General features: G+C 38.5%; 1 protein-coding gene across 1 annotated transcript in view; it reads left to right on the forward strand.

The window, feature by feature from the left end:
* Positions 1-18,442, forward strand: part of ITPR2 (inositol 1,4,5-trisphosphate receptor type 2) — a 540,309-nt gene that overhangs the window by 278,328 nt on the left and 243,539 nt on the right. The window contains exons 33-34 of the mRNA XM_082634919.1: positions 11,435-11,563; positions 12,788-12,908. Of these exons, the coding sequence (XP_082491045.1) occupies positions 11,435-11,563; positions 12,788-12,908 (250 nt within the window). The remainder of the gene's footprint in view (positions 1-11,434; positions 11,564-12,787; positions 12,909-18,442) is intronic.

Genomic DNA, 18,442 nt, shown 5'->3' on the forward strand with positions numbered 1-18,442 from the left:
AAGAGGCTTGTGCAAGTTTCCTGATGTGAGGGACTGGTGGTGGGTAGAGCTGGCTGTTTTTCTTGTGGGCAGATCTCAGTAAAACTTTAATCTGCTTGACTGCTGATGTGTTGGGCTGAGTTCCCTCTCTGTTGGTTGTTTGGCCTGAGGCAACCCAACACTGGAGCCTACCTGGGCTCTCTGGTGGGGCTAATGGTGGACTCTTGGAGGGCTCACACCAAGGAGTACTTCCCAGAACTTCTGCTGCCAGTGTCCTTGTCCTCAGCATGAGACACAGCCACCCCCCGCCTCTGCAGGAGACCCTCCAGCACTAGCAGGTAGGTATTGTTCAGTCTCCCCTGGGGTCACTGCTCCTTCCCCTGGGTCCTGATGTGCACACTACTTTGTGTGTCCCTTCCAAGAGTGGAGTGTCTGTTTCCCCCAGTCCTGTCGATGTCCTGCAATCAAATCCCACTAGCCCTCAAAGTCTGATTCTCTAGGAATTCCTCCTCCCGTTGCCAGAACCCCAGGTTGGGAAGCCTGACGTGGGGCTCAGGACCTTCACTCCAGTGGGTGGATTTCTGTGGTATAAGTGTTCTCCTGTCTGTGAGTCACCCACCCAGCAGTTATGGGATTTGATTTTATGTGATTGCACCCCTCTTACCATCTCATTTTGGCTTCTCCTTTGTCTTTGGATGTGGGGTATCTTTTGTGGTGATTTCCAGTGTCTTCCTGTCAATCATTGTCCAGCAGCTAGTTGTGATTCTGGTGTTCTCACAAGAGGGAGTGAGAGCACATCCTTTTACTCCGCCATCTTGGTTCAGGGCCCCAGATTTTTATCTGTTATAATTTTTACTTATTCTTTCCTTCTATAGCAGCATAGAATGATTCCGTTCAGGAAGAATGTGCGTGTTTACTATTCTTCTTGCTGGTGATCTAGTTTGAAATGATAAAATTATTCAACTTAAAGGAACTTAAGATCATCTAGGCTGACCTCCTAATTTTGCTCCCGAGTTCCAGAGAGATTAATTTGCTAGCATGGAGTGATTCGCCTGGCTAGGAACAGAGCTGGGAGGTCTGTGGCAGCCTATTGCAGGGCTCTTTCCACAATAGCTTTTCAAATGTGTCACGACAGCCCTCATGTCTCCCATTATTTTCTCCATGACTTTCAGTGGTTCCTCTTCTGTTAAGGCTTCTGGGCTTCTTGTTTCCAGTACAGTTTTGAGTTCTTTCTAATTTGTCAGTGTTTTAAACGTATGGCATTCACGATGGAACCCAGTGCTTCAGGCAGGGTCCAGCCAGCACGAGGCAGATGATTATTTTAGTAGAAATGTGGAAAGCAATCCTATTTAGAAGGCAAATGAACTATTAATATGTAGTGGTCCTCATACCACCTTCCACCTTTCTCCTCATGTTTCTCAGGAGTCAGCACCACCAAGTTCTTTTTGTTTGCTCTTGGTAAAGCTCTCTAAAGAGTCCCCTTAATTAGTATCTTTCATTTTTCTGTTTGTACCCCCTTGTCTGTTATCTTGGTAAGACCCATATAAGAAAAGCTTTCTGAAAGACTTTTTAATGAACTAAATTTGTTTATTTTTATTAATTTTATTTATTTTTATTTGTTTATTTGCACTAGATTGTTTCACGTACTTACTCTATTCTGATTTTCTGACAGAGACTGCATCCATGTCCTGTAAATATACCAGATTTAGATAGGCAGCAAAGCTGTTAGATACATGAAAAGTTGTTCTACTGTCCTTTAGAGCATTTAACGGCAGCCCACTTTGATCTCTGTGCCAGTGCAGCTAAAATTGGTGTGTGTAGGGCAGAAATGCTTTTCTTTGCCTTCATAACTGATTATTGTTGCAAAGTCAGGGGATTTGAGTCATCATTAGAAAGCATTTGGACGGGGAGGAGGGCAGTGTTCAGTGTCAGACTCCCTTTTCTTTTGAAGATGTTCTCAATTTTGCTATCAATTTCAAGATTCTGTAATGGCCAGCAATACCCTAAGTGATGTACTGGCAGATGACATTAGACCGAGGTATAACTTAGAGACACACCTAACACATTGTCATGTCATTGCCCCATCAGTCATTGCCAAACAAGACAAATCAGAGTATTTCATTTCCAAATAGGTCACTTGAGCATTCTCTCCCTTTGTTTAGCTTACCAAATAGGTAGGAAATGGGAGTAAAGATAAATTTATATGTACTTTGAAACACACTTTCTAGGTTCTCTAATTTGATAGGATTGTATAGGTTTTCTTTCCTTGATGAGTTGATTCCATTATTTTCTTCACTTTCTGAAGTTGAATGAGCCATCGAAAAGTCTCATTCTAAAGCCTTCTTTGAATATGCCCTTATTAGCTAACATTGCAGTCAAGTGAAGAGTGTAAATATTCTGTAAATATTATTTTGTGTGTAGCACCTTTCCCTCAGTTGTAATTCTGTTTTTCTCCTCCATTTTCATGCTGAATTATACTGATGGTGCCCAGGTGGGATGAGCACTTGTTTGGCTCTTCTCGATTGGTGATTGGTTGGCCCCTGTCCTGCTCTTCAAGTCAACTTCAGCGTTTATCATAGTTGATTGATTCCTTCTTGAAACCTGTCCTCACTTGGCCCCCAGGATATCAGCCCTGTTCCCACCTCACTGGCCACTCCCTTTCAATCTCCTTTGCTGTTTCCTCCAAATCTTCCCAGCTTCTAAATACTGAAATGTGCCAGGCTTAAACCTTAGACTTGCTCCCTTCTCTGTCTCCAGTCACTTGCTTGCTGATCTCATCCACTCTCCTAACTTTAATCCCAGGCTGGGTGAAGCTTGGGTCCTTCCCCTGATAGTCTCACATATCTCACTGCCCCCGTGACATCTCCAGTTGATTATCGAACCTCAAACTCTTAATTCACTTTCATGGCCCACTAAAATTAATGCCTTCTCAAGTCATTTGTGTCTCAGTAAACGGCAATTCCATCATTCAGTCTAGGCATTCAGGCATAAAAATCTTGGTGTCATCTGTAACTCTTATTTTCTTGCTCTTCAGTTTAATCCTTTAGCAAATTCTGCAAGCTTTAACCTTAAAATATTCAAAATCTGACTACCTCTGAATACTTTGATTACTGCCACCCTGCAACAAGGTACCATTAACTCTCATCCGGATACCTTCAGTAGCTTCATAACCTGTTTTCCCTGCTTCTACTCTTGCCCCCTCCCTTCATCATCTCTTCTCTATACAGCAGCTATAATGATTAAAAAAGAAGAAGAACTTTGATTCAGGTCACTCCTCTGCTCAGATTCCTCACAGAGTAAAACCACTACATGATTGGGCTCTCCCCTGTCCAACAAACCCCCCCATCCCTGCCCTCACTTCCCAGTGTCCTCTTGTTCTCCCCCTACCTAGCTCTCTGCTTCACCTGGTGGCCTCTTGCTGCTCCTCAGATATGGCAAACACACTCTCATCTCAGCATCTTTACATCTGCCTGGGATGCTCTCATCCCCCAGGTACCCTCCATTCTCGTGACTTCTTTCAGGTCCTTGCCTAAAGTCTTCAGAGAGGCCTTGGCTGACTACCTGGTGTAAAGTGACAATGTCTTCCTTCCATCCCTCTTTCATTTGCTTCATTTTATCCCCACCTGATGTTTTTATATGTATTCGTGTTTGTTTCTGCTGAAACAAAAGAAAGGCAGAGGTTTTGTCTGTTTGGTTCACTGCTGCATAGCTGACCTAGAACAGCGTCTCACGCATAGTAGATACTCAGTATTTGTGTTATTTTTTATGTATCTATTTAGGCTGCACCATGTGGCCCGCAGGATCCCAGTTTCCCCACCAGGGACTGAACCTGGGCCATGGCAGTGAAAGCTCTGAGTCCCAACCAGGGAATTCCCAGTATTGGTGGAATAAATAAATAAATATCATCTGAAGTTAAAAATATTTAAAAAGTGAATTTGAAAACAAATTATGTGGTTTTAGCATAGAATTAAGTGGGCCTGTCAATGGAATGGAATAAATAGCCAGAAAAAGATTTTTACTTATGTAAGCCATTAAGATATAATAAAGAAATTATCACCTATTAGTAGGGAAGTGATGGGTTATTTTCGGTGATCAGCAAACTTTTTCTGTGAAGATCTTGATAGTTTTTTAGGCTACCATCACAGCTCTTATAACAATTACTAAAGGGAAAGGAGTCATAGACAATATATAAATAAATAGATATGGCTAGATTTGACCCATGATAGTTTGCCTACCCCTGGATTATTAAATTAATAATAATAAACTCCATTAGGGTTGTGATTTTTATATATTTTGTTGTTCACTGATGGATCCCAGGTACACAGAATGTTCTTGGCATGGAATATGGGCATTCAATAAAAATTGTTGATTTGAACTAAATCAGAATGACATTTGAAGACCCTGGCTATTTGGGGTGAATTGAACTCAGTTCATGTCCTCACATCATACATTAGCGTAAATTGCAATAGATTTTAGAGATAAATGTGAAATGATAAAAATGGTTGGAAATGTAGGTGGATATTTGTCTGTCTTTGGATGAGAGAGTTATTTTTAAGCATAAGAGCAATAGATGAAATTAGCTAAGGAAAAACGTTTCACTATTTGAAAATTTAAAACTTAAGTATATAAAAACATCATAAAAATAAAAGAACATCAAAATAGAAAAAGTTACACTACATTAAAAAAGAACTAATAACCTTTATACAAAGAACATATAAATAGATAGATAAGAAAAGCACTATAACAATCTAATGATAAAATGAGCCAAATTCAGGCATTCATGATTTATAGAGGAGGACATACAAGTAAATCCCTGAGAAAATAGTCAACTGTTAATAATTTTAAGAAACTAAAAAGGAAAATAAGATCTAATTTCTAACTGTCAAAGTTTAAGAGTAAAAGGATAAAAGTAAAACGATAATATTAAATGTTGGTTTACATACCTTGCTGATGAGAGTAAATTTATGCTGTCTTTTTGAAAAGCATTTTGGTAGTACATTAAAAAAAGCCTTCATACCTTTTTAATGTGTCAAGTAATTTACCTTCCAAGAATCTGTCCCTTAGGAAATAATTAGAAATGATATCAAGGATTTATGGGCAAGGAAGTTCAACATACTTTTATAATAAAATACAGTAGGAAATAGTTTACATATTTAATAATAAAGAAATGGTTCAACAAATTATGATATAAGATTGAAGTTATAGTATCACTGATTATTTTTTGAAGATTTTTAATGATATGAGAAGTGCTAATGATTGAGTGATGAGTATTAAAAGGGGAATAAAAAACCAGTTATCCAGAATTATTTCCATTATGTAAAATATATAGGAGCAAAAAGATTAGAAGAAAAGATTCCAAGATGTTAACCATGGTTTTGTTTGGATTTTGAGATTATGGATAATTTTTGTTTTCCATTTTGTATTTTTGTATTTTTTACAGGGTTCCTACAGTTAATATTTTTCTTAACATCAATATATATTACCTTTTAAAAAATGAATTTAAAATTCTAAGAAAGTGTAGGCAGGGATGACTCATAAAAAAGAGATACTAAAAGCGAATGTTTGGAAAAGTTTTGGCCTCATAAATAAAGGAATGCAAATTAAAATAAATATGAGATGTCACCTCAGATATTTATAAGAACATTTTTACTGCCTATGAGGAATAAAAAAATGATTTTTAAGATTTGTATTCCGTGGTCTGTATGATCAAAAGTATATTACTGGCGAGAGCTGCCCTATCCGGTAGGGTAGCAACTTGCCACATTTAAATTTAAATTTTAATTAGATAAAATAAAATTTAAAAAAACATTTCAGGTGCTCAATAAGCACATGCCTAGTGGTTACGATCTTGGACATCCCAGATATAGATTTCCATCATTGCTGAAAGTCCTCTTGGACAGGGCTGCTCCAGTGTATGTATGATAACTTATTTAACCCAATCTGTCATCTTTGGAAAAGTAAGAGTCACTTTTAGAGCAGAAGAGAGAAGGGACATCATATATACAAGGGGAGAAATCTCAGAAATAATTATACCTAGAAATTACGCTTAATGTTTATTTGTTCAACCAATGATTTAAATACCTACTATGTGCTAAGGTACTGCATGTGCAGTGGGGAGCAAGACAGAGCAGCTCCTGGTGTCTAGGGACTTATATTCTAATGGTGGAGACAGATTTTTACTTGCTTTTTCCCCAGAAACCTCCGTGGCTATTTCTGCACTTCCTTCGGTTCTTTGTTAAAATGTTACCTTATACAGAGAAGTTCTCCAAGCAATTTAGATAAAATAGTAATCCTTCTCCGTACCTACTCCTCCTGCCGTATTGCCTGCACTACTTGCTCTTTATTTTTCTGAAAGTCTATTTATTTGCTCTATTTTTACCACTTGTATGTTTGTTAATTTGTATATTGTGTATCTCTTTTGATTAGAATCAGAGCTCCAGTAGAGTAGGGACTTTGTTTGGTTTGGTTCACTGTTCTAACTCCTAGTCTAGTAGTTAGTGGGGTTTTTTTTTTTTTTTTTTTTTTTGCGGTACACGGGCCTCTCACTGTTGTGGCCTCTCCCATTGCGGAGCACAGGCTCCGGACGCGCAGGCTCAGCGGCCATGGCTCACGGGCCCAGCCGCTCTGCGGCATATGGGATCCTCCCGGACCAGGGCACGAATCCGCGTCCCCTGCATCGGCAGGCAGACTGTCAACCACTGCGCCACCAGGGAAGTCCCTAATAGTTAGTTTTAATTTAACAATTTATGTCCCTAAGTGATAGTCCATGAAATTTTATAGGTGCATAGTAAAATTCATCTGGAAGCAGAAAAGGACAGATATTTCAAAAGGTGATTTTTTTTTCTTGGAAAGGACAATGAAGGTAGACTTGTTTTTCCAGTGTAAAACACATTACAAATTGAAAATCATTTCATTCTTATAGAATTGAATTAAAATACTTAAAAAATAATGATACATGGAGTATACCAGAGATAGGAGAGATTTAAACAGTGATTAGTGATACACTATAAGATAAAATTCAAGTAACCTGAGAGTGAGGCAAGAAATTACTATCAAATCAATGTTTAGAGGACAATTGGATATCAGTATGGAAAAAAACTAATCAGAATGCATAAATCAGGTCACGTACAGCAGAAAATTCAGATAGCTTAAAAAGTTAAGTAGGAGTCAAGATGTGGATGGAGATGGGAGAAGGACTCCCAAATAAAGCTAGAACAAAAATGTTCAGAATATTCTCTTCTTTTGTGGAAGGGATTTTTCCTTCTTTATATTAAACAAATGGAAAGGACCCAAATAAAAAAAAATAGTGCCTGAATGCTAAAAATTATTTTACACCATGAAATGTAATGAAAGGAATATTCTAAAGAGTCAGAATGTGAAAATACATGTGAAATGACTGCTGAAAAGTTTATTATGTAAAATATGTTTACTGATATGTAATATACAGTCATTATCCATGTTTCATTTTAAAGTCGTTTCGATGGTTTGAATCATCTCTACGTGACAAAATATAGACATGAAGTTATTATGTGAAAAATGCCCTGCCTTGTTAGCAATGTCAGAAATGCCAGATAAAATAAATTTTAGGTATCATTAAACTGGAAAAAGTAATTATAATTTACAGAGATAACAGTTCTAGCAGCAAACAGATGGCACACTCCAAGAGGTGTGGGAAGGGTTAAAGGAACCAGGAGTGACAGGGAAGCATCCAGGAATTGGTAACAGTGCAAAGCTATTTCCACCCCAGGCCTGAAGGGGCAAGGGTGGCACCAGTGTTACCAGAGCCCAGAGAGAACTTGGAGACATTGCAGAAGGTCTCCAGCAGAAGCTATACCCAGAGACACAGACACTGCTGAAGCCTCAACGAGGCGAATGGAGATGGGGATGCAGGTAGAGGCAGAGGCAGAGTAGGTACCTGACTTCTTTCTCTTCCACTCTGTGATCTTCTGCCAGTGCCTCGCATCCGCTGAACCTAACCAGAGCCCGAAAGCTAGAGCTAGTGGATAGTAATGAAGGAACATCCTGTGTATGCACAGATAGGTTGTTGATATCATTGTAAATTTATTATTTTAGAGGATGAGCCCAGCAAGTAGTACAGAACTGTCTATATACCCTCATCTGGTGATTCCTCTTTTGGTGAAATATACCCCCAAAATCTGAAAGTAAAAATAATAATCTTGCATAATCCTGTATAATAGCAGTAATCGGGGGGAGGGGGAATCTCATAAAAGACTCGCAAGAAAGAAATAGCTAAGAAAATAAGAAAATGATTTGTATTTTTTAGCTACGTATACCTAAACTCATTCCAAAAATGGATTAAAGCATGATGGTGCATTAGAGTGATGGAATAAATATAGCGTTTTGAAATAAGTGTTTAAATAATGATGGTACATGGGAATGTTTGATAGGAAGTAATGGTATGTGAATAATATCTGCAAACAGAAACTTTAAAAATATATGTATTACACATAAAAATTAATTTAATATGATGTAATTTTATTTGAGCCATTTCTAATCTTTATTGGAAAGAAACAGTAAAAATAAATAAAAGACAAGATAAAGAAATGTTGCTAATAATTAGGTTCCTTATTTCCTGAAAAGTTTTTAAGGACTTTAATTTAAAAAGTGGCGGGCTTCCCTGGTGGCGCTGTGGTTGAGAGTCCGCCTGCCGACGCAGGGGACATGGGTTCGTGCCCCGGTCCGGGAAGATCCCACATGCCGCGGAGCGGCTGGGCCCGTGAGCCATGGCCGCTGAGCCTGCGTGTCCGGAGCCTGTGCTCCACAATGGGAGAGGCCAGAACAGTGAGAGGCCCATGTACCGCAAAAGAAAAAAAAAAAACGCGGCTTCCTTATCTCTTGCCTGTCCATAATATTACAGTGTAAGATACAGGCTCTAAAGGTGAAAAAGTTGTCATTCATCTGAGGCATAAAAAGTATCTGGAACATTATTTGAATTTCTTGTACAAATGAATTAAGGAATAGGTTCCACACAGTTGTGTAAACCCAGAATTTCCATGACCAGGATTTTGAGGAAAGCCTTCATCTAGAAGTATTATAGATAACTTTTATTAATTAATCCACTGACTAAAGCAAATCTGTGGGGTTCTTTAGCAAATGATCAGTTGCAGGTAACGTAGTGTAATTCTCTGGTAGCTCCAGAAAGCCCCGTTCAATTGTGTGAAATGTCACTGGATGAGGAAGAAGCTTCTCTGGGCTGGTTATGGTAGAATTGTTCAACTACTTACTCAACTTTAATATATTTTTATCCTATGTATCAGAAAAATTCACCATAAAAGCCAGTGCTGAAAGATACTAAATGAAATAAATCCTACTTAATATCCATCATGGGAAAATCAATTTTATATTAGATCTGGGACCACATTAAATTTTAACCTGAGGTTTGCTATTCCACAAATAGTCTAACCCTTAGTTAAACTAAGATAAAATGAGTCCTTTCTTATTCTCTCTTATTCTTTCATTAAAAAAATTAATTGTTTTATTCTTTTCACAAACATTTATTGAACATTTTGTATTTACCACGCATTATGTTATGTGCTGAAACAATAACTAAAAGATGACATAACTTGACATAATTTATTTTCTTTAATTGCATCATTCCCTACGGTAACTATGGAATTAGACACACTAAAAACCTTTTAGTTCTGATAACACCGCTGTCAGGTAGGTGTCATTTAATAGATGGGGAAAAAGTGAGCTGCCCCCGACAGGAAGTGACTTAGAAGCAAAACAGACCCTGTGCTCTTTCTTCTCTCTCCATTCAGCAAACACTATTATTTTCCAAACTGAAACATTGGGACACATGGTTTGAGGAGGGAGTTTTTGGTGATTTTATTTGTGTTCAGGGTTTTAAAGCAATATCAGATTAAATTATGTTTCCTTACTCTTGATTAATCACCTATTGAAAAGAATAAAAAACTTACATTAAAATTTGAATTGTCCAAGAACATCTGGAACATCTGGCCACCACACTGACTCACTGTAATCTTGTGGATATTTAAACATTCTTACTCTGCCCAGTTCTTGAGTCCTTCCTTGCACCCTATGTTCTCCCCCACTCACTTCTTTTTTTATCTCCATGTTCTTTTTTTTTCACCACCCAACTTTTTTTCATTCGGTTTTAATCGTGTATCTTAGCTTTTGCAATTTGTCAACCCTGACATGTTTGGAAATTTACAGTTTGTTTAGCAGAATGACCAATTACAGCCTTATTTAATCCCACATAAAGGTCAGAGCCCATGTTCTTTGCTGATGTTCCCTTTGCTCTGGTGTCCTGTCTTCTTGCTTAGCCAACTCTGAGAAGAAGGCACGGACACACCCTCCATGCTTCCCAGATAATCTGGGGATGAACAAGTCAAAATTGTTGGCAAGGGTTTGACCTTTGATTTTTTATTTTTATTTTATTTTTATTTTTTTTTGCGGTACGCGGGCCTCTCACTGTTGTGGCCTCTCCCGTTGTGGAGCACAGGCTCCGGACGTGCAGGCCCAGCGGCCATGGCTCTCGGGCCCAGCTGCTCCGCGGCATGTGGGATCTTCCCGGACCGGGGCACGAACCCACGTCCCCTGCATCGGCAGGCGGACTCTCAACCACTGCGCCACCAGGGAAGCCTGACCTTTTCTTATCTTTCTGTTTTCCTCTCCAAATATTTTCTGTTTGCATGAGCCAATCTGAGCCAGGTATTAGAGGTGAAAATGTATAGAGAGATATGAGCCAACATTAATCACCTTCACCACTTTCTTGTACTTATAATGACTGTTTCCTCTTTGATTTCCTCACATCAAGTGGAAAAGTATTTTTCAGCAAAGCTAGGCTTGAGGATGGAGGGAGAAGGCTGTGTGCAGGAGGAGGGAGAAGCAGATCTGGAAGAAGGGTCTGGGGTCTGTGAAACAATTCTGGCCCAAGGATGAAATGGCAACCAAACTTAAAGGTGAAACTGCTACAGAATGATAAACTTTGAATGGATTTCAGGCAGATTTTTTTTTAAGTATATTTATTTAGTTATTTAGTTATTTATTGGCTTCATCGGGTCTTAGTTGTGGCATCTGGGATCTTTCATTGCGGTGCGGGGCTCTTCATTTTAGTGTGCAGGTTTCTCTCTAGTTGTGGCATGCAGGTTTTCTCTTCTCTGGTTGTGGCGTGCGGGCTCCAGAGCACGTGGGCTCAGTAGCTGCAGCACGCGGGCTTAGTTGCCCCACAGCATGTGGGATCTTAGTTCCTCGACCAGGGATCGAACTCATCTCCCCTGCGTTGGAAGGCGGATTCTTTACCACTGGACCACCAGGGAAGTCCCAGAAATGTTTTTATTCAAAGCAACTTTCAAAAGCAGAAGAAATGTTATAAACAACCATTTCAGGACAATTTTTAGAAGGTTCCAGTATTGACTTATAATTCAAAGATGTGGTAGAACACATTGAGTTGTTTTGTTTTTCTCTCCAGGTTTGCAACACAACTACAGACAGGAAACACGCAGACATCTTTTTGGAGAAGTGTGTTACTGAGTCAATCATGAACGTTGTGAGCGGCTTTTTTAATTCTCCCTTTTCAGACAACAGTACCAGCCTGCAGGTAATCTAAACAAGCAAGTACAAAAGAAGTCTGTCACACGGAATTTCTGTACCTTATTTGAGTGCAGAAAACTTTAATACGCTTGGAAGTCCTTTCCTACACTTCTCAAGATCACTCTTCTTTCCTATTATTTACTGTTATGCCCCTTTCTGAGTTTCCCAAACTTTATTTTAAATAAAGAGGCTCCATCTTCAAACTGAATTATGTTTGCTCTCCCTCTAAGCAAAATAGGAACTTCCATATCTGTAGATCGACTGCCAAGTGTCGAAATAACTGATAATGACTCTTTAAATGGATAGATATTTTGACTCAATAATTCCCGTTTAGTAAATCCTGAAAGAATCGGCAGGGATTTATATACTAAGATTTTCATTGAAGTGTTTATAATACTTAAAAATTGACATCAACCTTAAATGTCCACAAACAGGGGAACTGCTAAATAAATTATGGTATATCTGTAGATGGCTTATTATAGAGCAATTAAAAATCATGTTTTGAAAGAAAAATTGATGCCTAAGGAAAATGATCATGAAGCAATATAAAGTGAAACAGGCCACAAAATTGTATCATAGTATCATCCAGGTTTGTGCGTGTAAAAAATATATGTGCATGTATACATAAGAAAGCTCAGGAAGTAATTATCTTAAAAATGTTGATACTGATTATCTCTCTATGTTAGGATTATTGGTGATTTTCATTTGTATGGTTGCCAAATATTCTACAGTGGTTGTGTGTTGCTCTTATAAAAGTATTATTTCAGTTATACTTTTTTTAGGGAAAACTTTTGAATGAACTATTAGAATCATGTAAAATTGTTTTTGTAGGTCAAAATTGTTGTCTCCTCTACTTGCTGATCATATGAAACCAAAACATACAATCAGTGAAACAAACAAACCCAAAATGCCTGCTCTATTTATACTCGGAAATAAACCAGAGATTGTAAAAATATACTTAAATCCATGTCATTGGTTTCAAGAAATGCCATATTTTCCTGATTAAGAATACAGTTAAAATAATCAGTTTTCTATAGTGTCTGGTGTGGTGCCTCTCATGAGACAGGTACAAAATAAATATTTGTTGAATGAGATGTTCATTAAGTAGCACTGAAACATAAAAGACAAGACTGCATTTTATTTGGTGGGCCTTTTGTGATAATGCATAGATACTGCATCAGGAGTGTTAATGGTTTAGTGACCTGTTTGCCTCTTTTCTTTCTGTTCTCAGACACATCAGCCAGTTTTTATTCAGCTGCTTCAGTCTGCCTTCAGAATTTACAATTGCACCTGGCCAAATCCGGCACAGAAAGCCTCGGTGGAGTCCTGTATCAGAACTTTGGCTGAAGTGGGTAAGTCAGTGTCGGATTTTACTTATTTTCACATTCTGTGAAAGAAGTCAGGCTTTTGGCTAATAGGCAATACAAGTAGCTTTCCAGTTTTCAACTTAAAAAGAGAGCAGGTGTGATTTCTGTAAAGCTGAAGATTGGTGATCAGCAAACGACTCTGAAATTGCATCCTTTTTGGGAGGGGAATATAATTGTTGTATTTCTTCTCTTTAAATATTTTAAAATATATTTATTTATTTTTAAATTATTATATTTCTAACCTTAAATTTAGTATTGCATATGGTGCTTTAATATAGCTTAGTAAGATATTACACAAATGAGTTTAGTTTAATTGTTATCTCAGATTTCATTATGGAATTGTCTTGTCTGTTAAGTAGCCTGATTTATTAACATCTTCATGTGGCAGGAGAACTTTTTGAGGGGTTTTTAGATTTCTAATTTTGTGTGAAATTAATCAGTATTCATTGAGGTTCTGTTATGCATACAAGGCTTCAGAAATTCCAAATAAAATGGAATGCAAGGGGATAACAGCTAAGGGAAGGTTAGTACATTATAGGAACATTAGTTAGGTTAGTACATTATAGGAAGAATTTCTCATAGAGTCCTCTTTTGTTTGTTTGTTTGTTTGTTTGTTTTGGCGGTACGCGGGCCTCTGTTGCGGAGCACAGGCTCCAGACGCGCAGGCTCAGCGGCCATGGCGCACGGGCCCAGCCGCTCCGCGGCATGTGGGATCTTCCCGGACCGGGGCACGAACCCATTTCCCCTGCATTGGCAGGCAGACTCTCAACCACTGCGCCACCAGGGAAGCCCCCTCTTTTTTTAAAAAATAAAGTTAATTAGGGCTGTCAGAAAGGAGGAGGGAAAAGAAATATAGACTGGGTTGGACTTCAAAAAACAAACAGAGGAGCTGGATCATTCTCTCAACTAGAGGTGGTTCTGCAGGTATTGGGAAGGGAAGCTTATAGTGTGTTTCATAATCGTGGTCATCGTCACTGCTGACATTTGTCAGTGCACACCATTTGCAATGCTAAGCAATTCACACGTATTATCTCATTTAATCCTTAGGTAGGCTCCTTGATTATTTACATTTTACAGTTGAGGAAACAGAATTATCTAGATTAGATAACTTGGCCAAGGTAATGGTATGTGCTCAGTAAATATTTGATAAATGAATAAATGGTTTAACTAATTAATGACCACGTAAAATATTTTTAGTCTTTTCTCCCCATCTGCAATTTGGTTTAAGTAATTTAATATTAACAAAATTTAATGATGGTGCAGTTTTAATTTGAGTACATTCAAAAGCAGTTATAACCCAAGAGGATCAATTGAAAATTATTAGAACTAAGAGATTAATAGAGTTCATCTAGGTGATTAATTATAAATAAGTATTAACTTGGTAGATTTTCTATATATCCAAAAGGGAGAAAAAATGTGAAAAAGATATGTCACAACAGCAATAGAAATAGTAATTACTTAAGAGAAAACTTAAGAAAAACAAGAGAATAAAATTATATTGTTATTTTGAGGGATATGAAAGATTTTAATAAATAGAGAGTTATACTATTTCTGGATTTCAAAATTCAACTTGTAAGGATGCCAGTCTCCTCAAAATTATAATTTTAATGCTTTACATCCGAGACCCCTCCTTTGCACACACCCTTCCCTCGTCACGGCCCACTCGGGCTTAGGCACCCCGTATAGGGCCACGCCCCACAAAGATGCATCCTCTGGCAGCTTGGCCTTTGCCACCTTCCTGCAGTTCCCCCTGGTCCATGTCACCCTGCTGCTCTGAGGGATGGCCTCTCTTCCCTGGTGGCCTCTGACTCTGTGCTGGGTCACTCGTTTGCATGAATACCCTTATCACCTTTGACATGGTGCCAAGCTGTCCACTGCCGTGGACGCCCTCCTCACCTGACTCAAGTCTAATTCTCCACTCCCGGCAGCCTCCTGTGCACATGCCTTCCACTCCTTTCTGGGCTCGAATGCTCTGGACCACCTCGGCCCCTAGCACTCCTTGTCCAGCGCTGGCACTTGACTTTTCTCTGTTCCTCCTCCAGGTTTTAGGACAGAATAGTTCAGGAAGGGAAGGGAAGAGATAAAGGAAGAGGCCACCATATGCGTTGCCAAAAATAAAGGACACAGAAGAGAACCTAAATTTTATTTTAAAAAGTTGCACATAGCAAAATGTCCGGCAGGATATCAATAAAGAAATAACACTGGTATCTCTGGCTGGTGGAATTATAGGTCAGTCTGGTCCTGTTGTTCTTGCTTTCCTGTAACTTCTGAGTTCTTAATAATATACTTTTCAAGTTATGATAAAACAGTACTAAAAGCATCTTCATTTGGACGAAATCAGCTGGGAAATATACTAACCATTAAAAACTAAAATCTGAAGGAAAAGCAAAGAAATGTGATGATGCTATTTACTTTACATAGGAATACATTGTGTTTGCTGCCAAGTATATTTCTATATTTTATATTTTAAGGCTGTCCCCCCTCTTCCTCATCTCCTTCCTGCTTTCTATCCTCTAATTCTCTTCCTCCTCCCCTTTTTTTCTCCCCTCTTTTTTCCTCCTGCTCTTCCTCCCTCAGTACTTAGCAAATGCAATGAGGGGAGACACCAGTTGGCCCTACCCGGGGCACAGAGGGCGTGCTGTTCACACCACTTACAAATTGAGAAGCAAAGAGCTTTGAGCCACAAGTGAGATTCCATGCTGTGCTTTCCCTCCATGTTGCAAGTTGCTGCTTCAGTGGTGTTCCCTGTGTACTCACATCAGGATGGCAGAGCTTTAGGGGTGTAAAACAGTCACTGAGACTGGATCAGTCTAAAGATTCTTTCATTCCATTTTCTACCATTTCCTCGACTATTTATGATTTAACAGGAAATTTTAGTCTCTTTGTATGCTAAAAGACATATGTGATAGGAAGTCTAAAAAATAATTATATCTAAGTCTACAATCAGGGTAGGTTTGGAAGAGTGATGTATTGGTATAAAATCTGTTTTATCTTTGTGAGGATTGTTTTTTAATTGAAGTATAGTTGATTGACAATGTTTCAGATATATAGCACAGTGATTCAGCTATACATAAATATACATATTCTTTTCCATTCTGGTTTATTATAGGATATTGAATATAGTTCCCTGTGCTAGATAGTAGGATCTTGTTGGTTATCTATTTTATGTATAGTACTGTGTATCTGTTAATCCCAAACTCCTAATTTATCCCTCTGTTACCCCTTTCCCCTTTGCTAAACATAAGTTTGTTTTCTCTGTCTGTGAGTCTGTTTCTGTTTTGTAAATAAGTTCATTTGTATCATATTTTAGATTCCACATATAAGTGATATCAAATGACATTTGTCTTTCCCTGTCTGACTTACTTCACTTAGTATGATGATCTCTAGGTCCGTCCATGTTGCTGCAAATGGCAAGCATGTTTTCTTCCACTTCCTTGTTTGTTGTTTCCACCTGAACAGTTAGGAAGCTATGGAGATTCCATCCCGCTCTCCCCTGCATTTGTACTTCCCCCTCCTTCTCCTCCATAATGGCCTAGTTTGACCCCTCTTTGCTTCCTTTTTGGACCACTGTAGGCATTCAATGTTCTTTCCTTCTGTCTTTCTTCACTTAAATAAATCTGCTACCAGAATAATCTTCTTGAAGTGAAATTCTCTCTGTTGGTTTAAAAGCATCAACAACAAAGTCCTCAGCCTTCAGCAGCATACCTTTGTCTAACAAACTAAGGATGGATTCCTCTTTGCAATGTTTGTGGCCTCCACAGCCCTACCTCCTCTTTTGACCTTGCTCACTGCTTCTCACCCCCACCCAGCAAACTGAACTATTATGCCCCAGGCATTGCTCACACTATAACTTTCCTTCTCCAGTTTCCACCATTGCCATCTCTCAGCATCTTTTCTATTACTCAAAAAAATTCTTTGTCCAAATTCCTCCATAAAAGCCATTTCTGACTCCCAGGTCCAGATCTGAACTCACCCTCCTTTGGCCGTTTATACTTTTCTTATGGTCTTTACTGTATCCTAGCTTACATCATCATAGGTATTAATCTACTAGATTTTGAGGGACAATGACTATGAAGTATCTGTCAAAAAGACATTAATAAAAGCTATTGTCTAGGATAAAAAAGGTGAAGAGCAAATTCTGCTTTGCGATGGGTAGGCCACATCTTTTTTTGTTTGTTGGTGGATGCTCTTTATGGAAAAACACATAACCAAAATGAGAGGCATTCAGAAGTGAGCATCCATAGTAGTAAAGGGATCTAAACCCATCTTACTTGTGTAGTGATTGAAAACATTTGAAATATTTAGACAAAGAAAAGAAATCCAAGGGGGAACATAATTATTTTCCAACATTTCAAGGTGTGAATGGACTTCTTTTACAGGTTCCCAGGAATGGGATTATAATTAACATATGGTAGCTGCAAGAGGCAGATTTTTGTCCCATTGTAAAGAATAACTATTTTACAGTTAGTAGTCTTAAAACCTTGGGAGTCACATATGATTCTTCCCTTTTGTTCACTTGTATTAAATACAATAGCAAGTTCTATTGGTTTCACTTCTAAAATACATCTTTTTGTGTTCTCTTGTGGGGCACCCTTGTCCAAATACACCATAATCTGACATGGATTACAGAAGAGTCTCCTTACTGAACTCCCCACCTCTACCCCAGTCTCACTACAATCCATTCCCTACACAATAATTAGAGTGATCTTAAAATGTAAATCAAACCATATCTTTCACCTATGTACAACTCTCCATTTCACTGAAGATTCCTATGCCTTTTCATGACTTAGAAAGCCCTTCATCATCTGAGCTTTATCTACTACTACTTTCCCCCATTTCCCTACCCTCACTTCACCCACACTGGCCTTCATTCTGTCTCTCATCTACAAGCCTTTTTCTCCTCGTAGGGCATTTGCGTGTGCTGTTCCCACTATTTGGATCCTTATCTCCCAGATGGTCACATGTTCAAAAGTTCAGTGCTCAGTGAAGTGTTCCAGCTCCCCCCATCCTATCTTACTGTCTTAGCACTTATCACTATTTGAAAGCACCTTGTTTGTTTGTTTGTTTGCTTCTTTGTTGTCAGCTTCTCCCATTAGAGTATGAACTATGAAAGCAGGGACTTTGCTTTATTCACTGATCACTACTACCTAAAAGTGTCTGGTTCTGATGAAGCCGGTTTATGAATGTTGTTGACTGACAATAATTCATGAGCTAGATATTTCGCAGATAGTGAAATTTAGGAATAGAAAGGTTAAATAACTTGCCCGATTAACAAGTAGTTGAGTTGGATTTGAAATCCAGGTTCCTCTGAGTGTGACGTTATGCTCTACCAGGTTGTCCCAGAAGTCATATCTTAGGAAGCCCTGACATATAAACTAGAACTATGGCAGTTTGGCTTGCTGGTAGGGAGCTGTCTGAAGTTTTATAACTCAGATGCAAGGTCATTTTCGTGTTTCAGCAGCTCTTTGAGAATACAAAGGGGCATTATTATAATTCAAATATGTAAGAATTTATAGTTA

Source organism: Mesoplodon mirus (genome assembly GCF_964341445.2).
Source record: "Mesoplodon mirus genome assembly, chromosome: 11".
Taxonomy (NCBI): Eukaryota; Metazoa; Chordata; class Mammalia; order Artiodactyla; family Ziphiidae; genus Mesoplodon; species Mesoplodon mirus.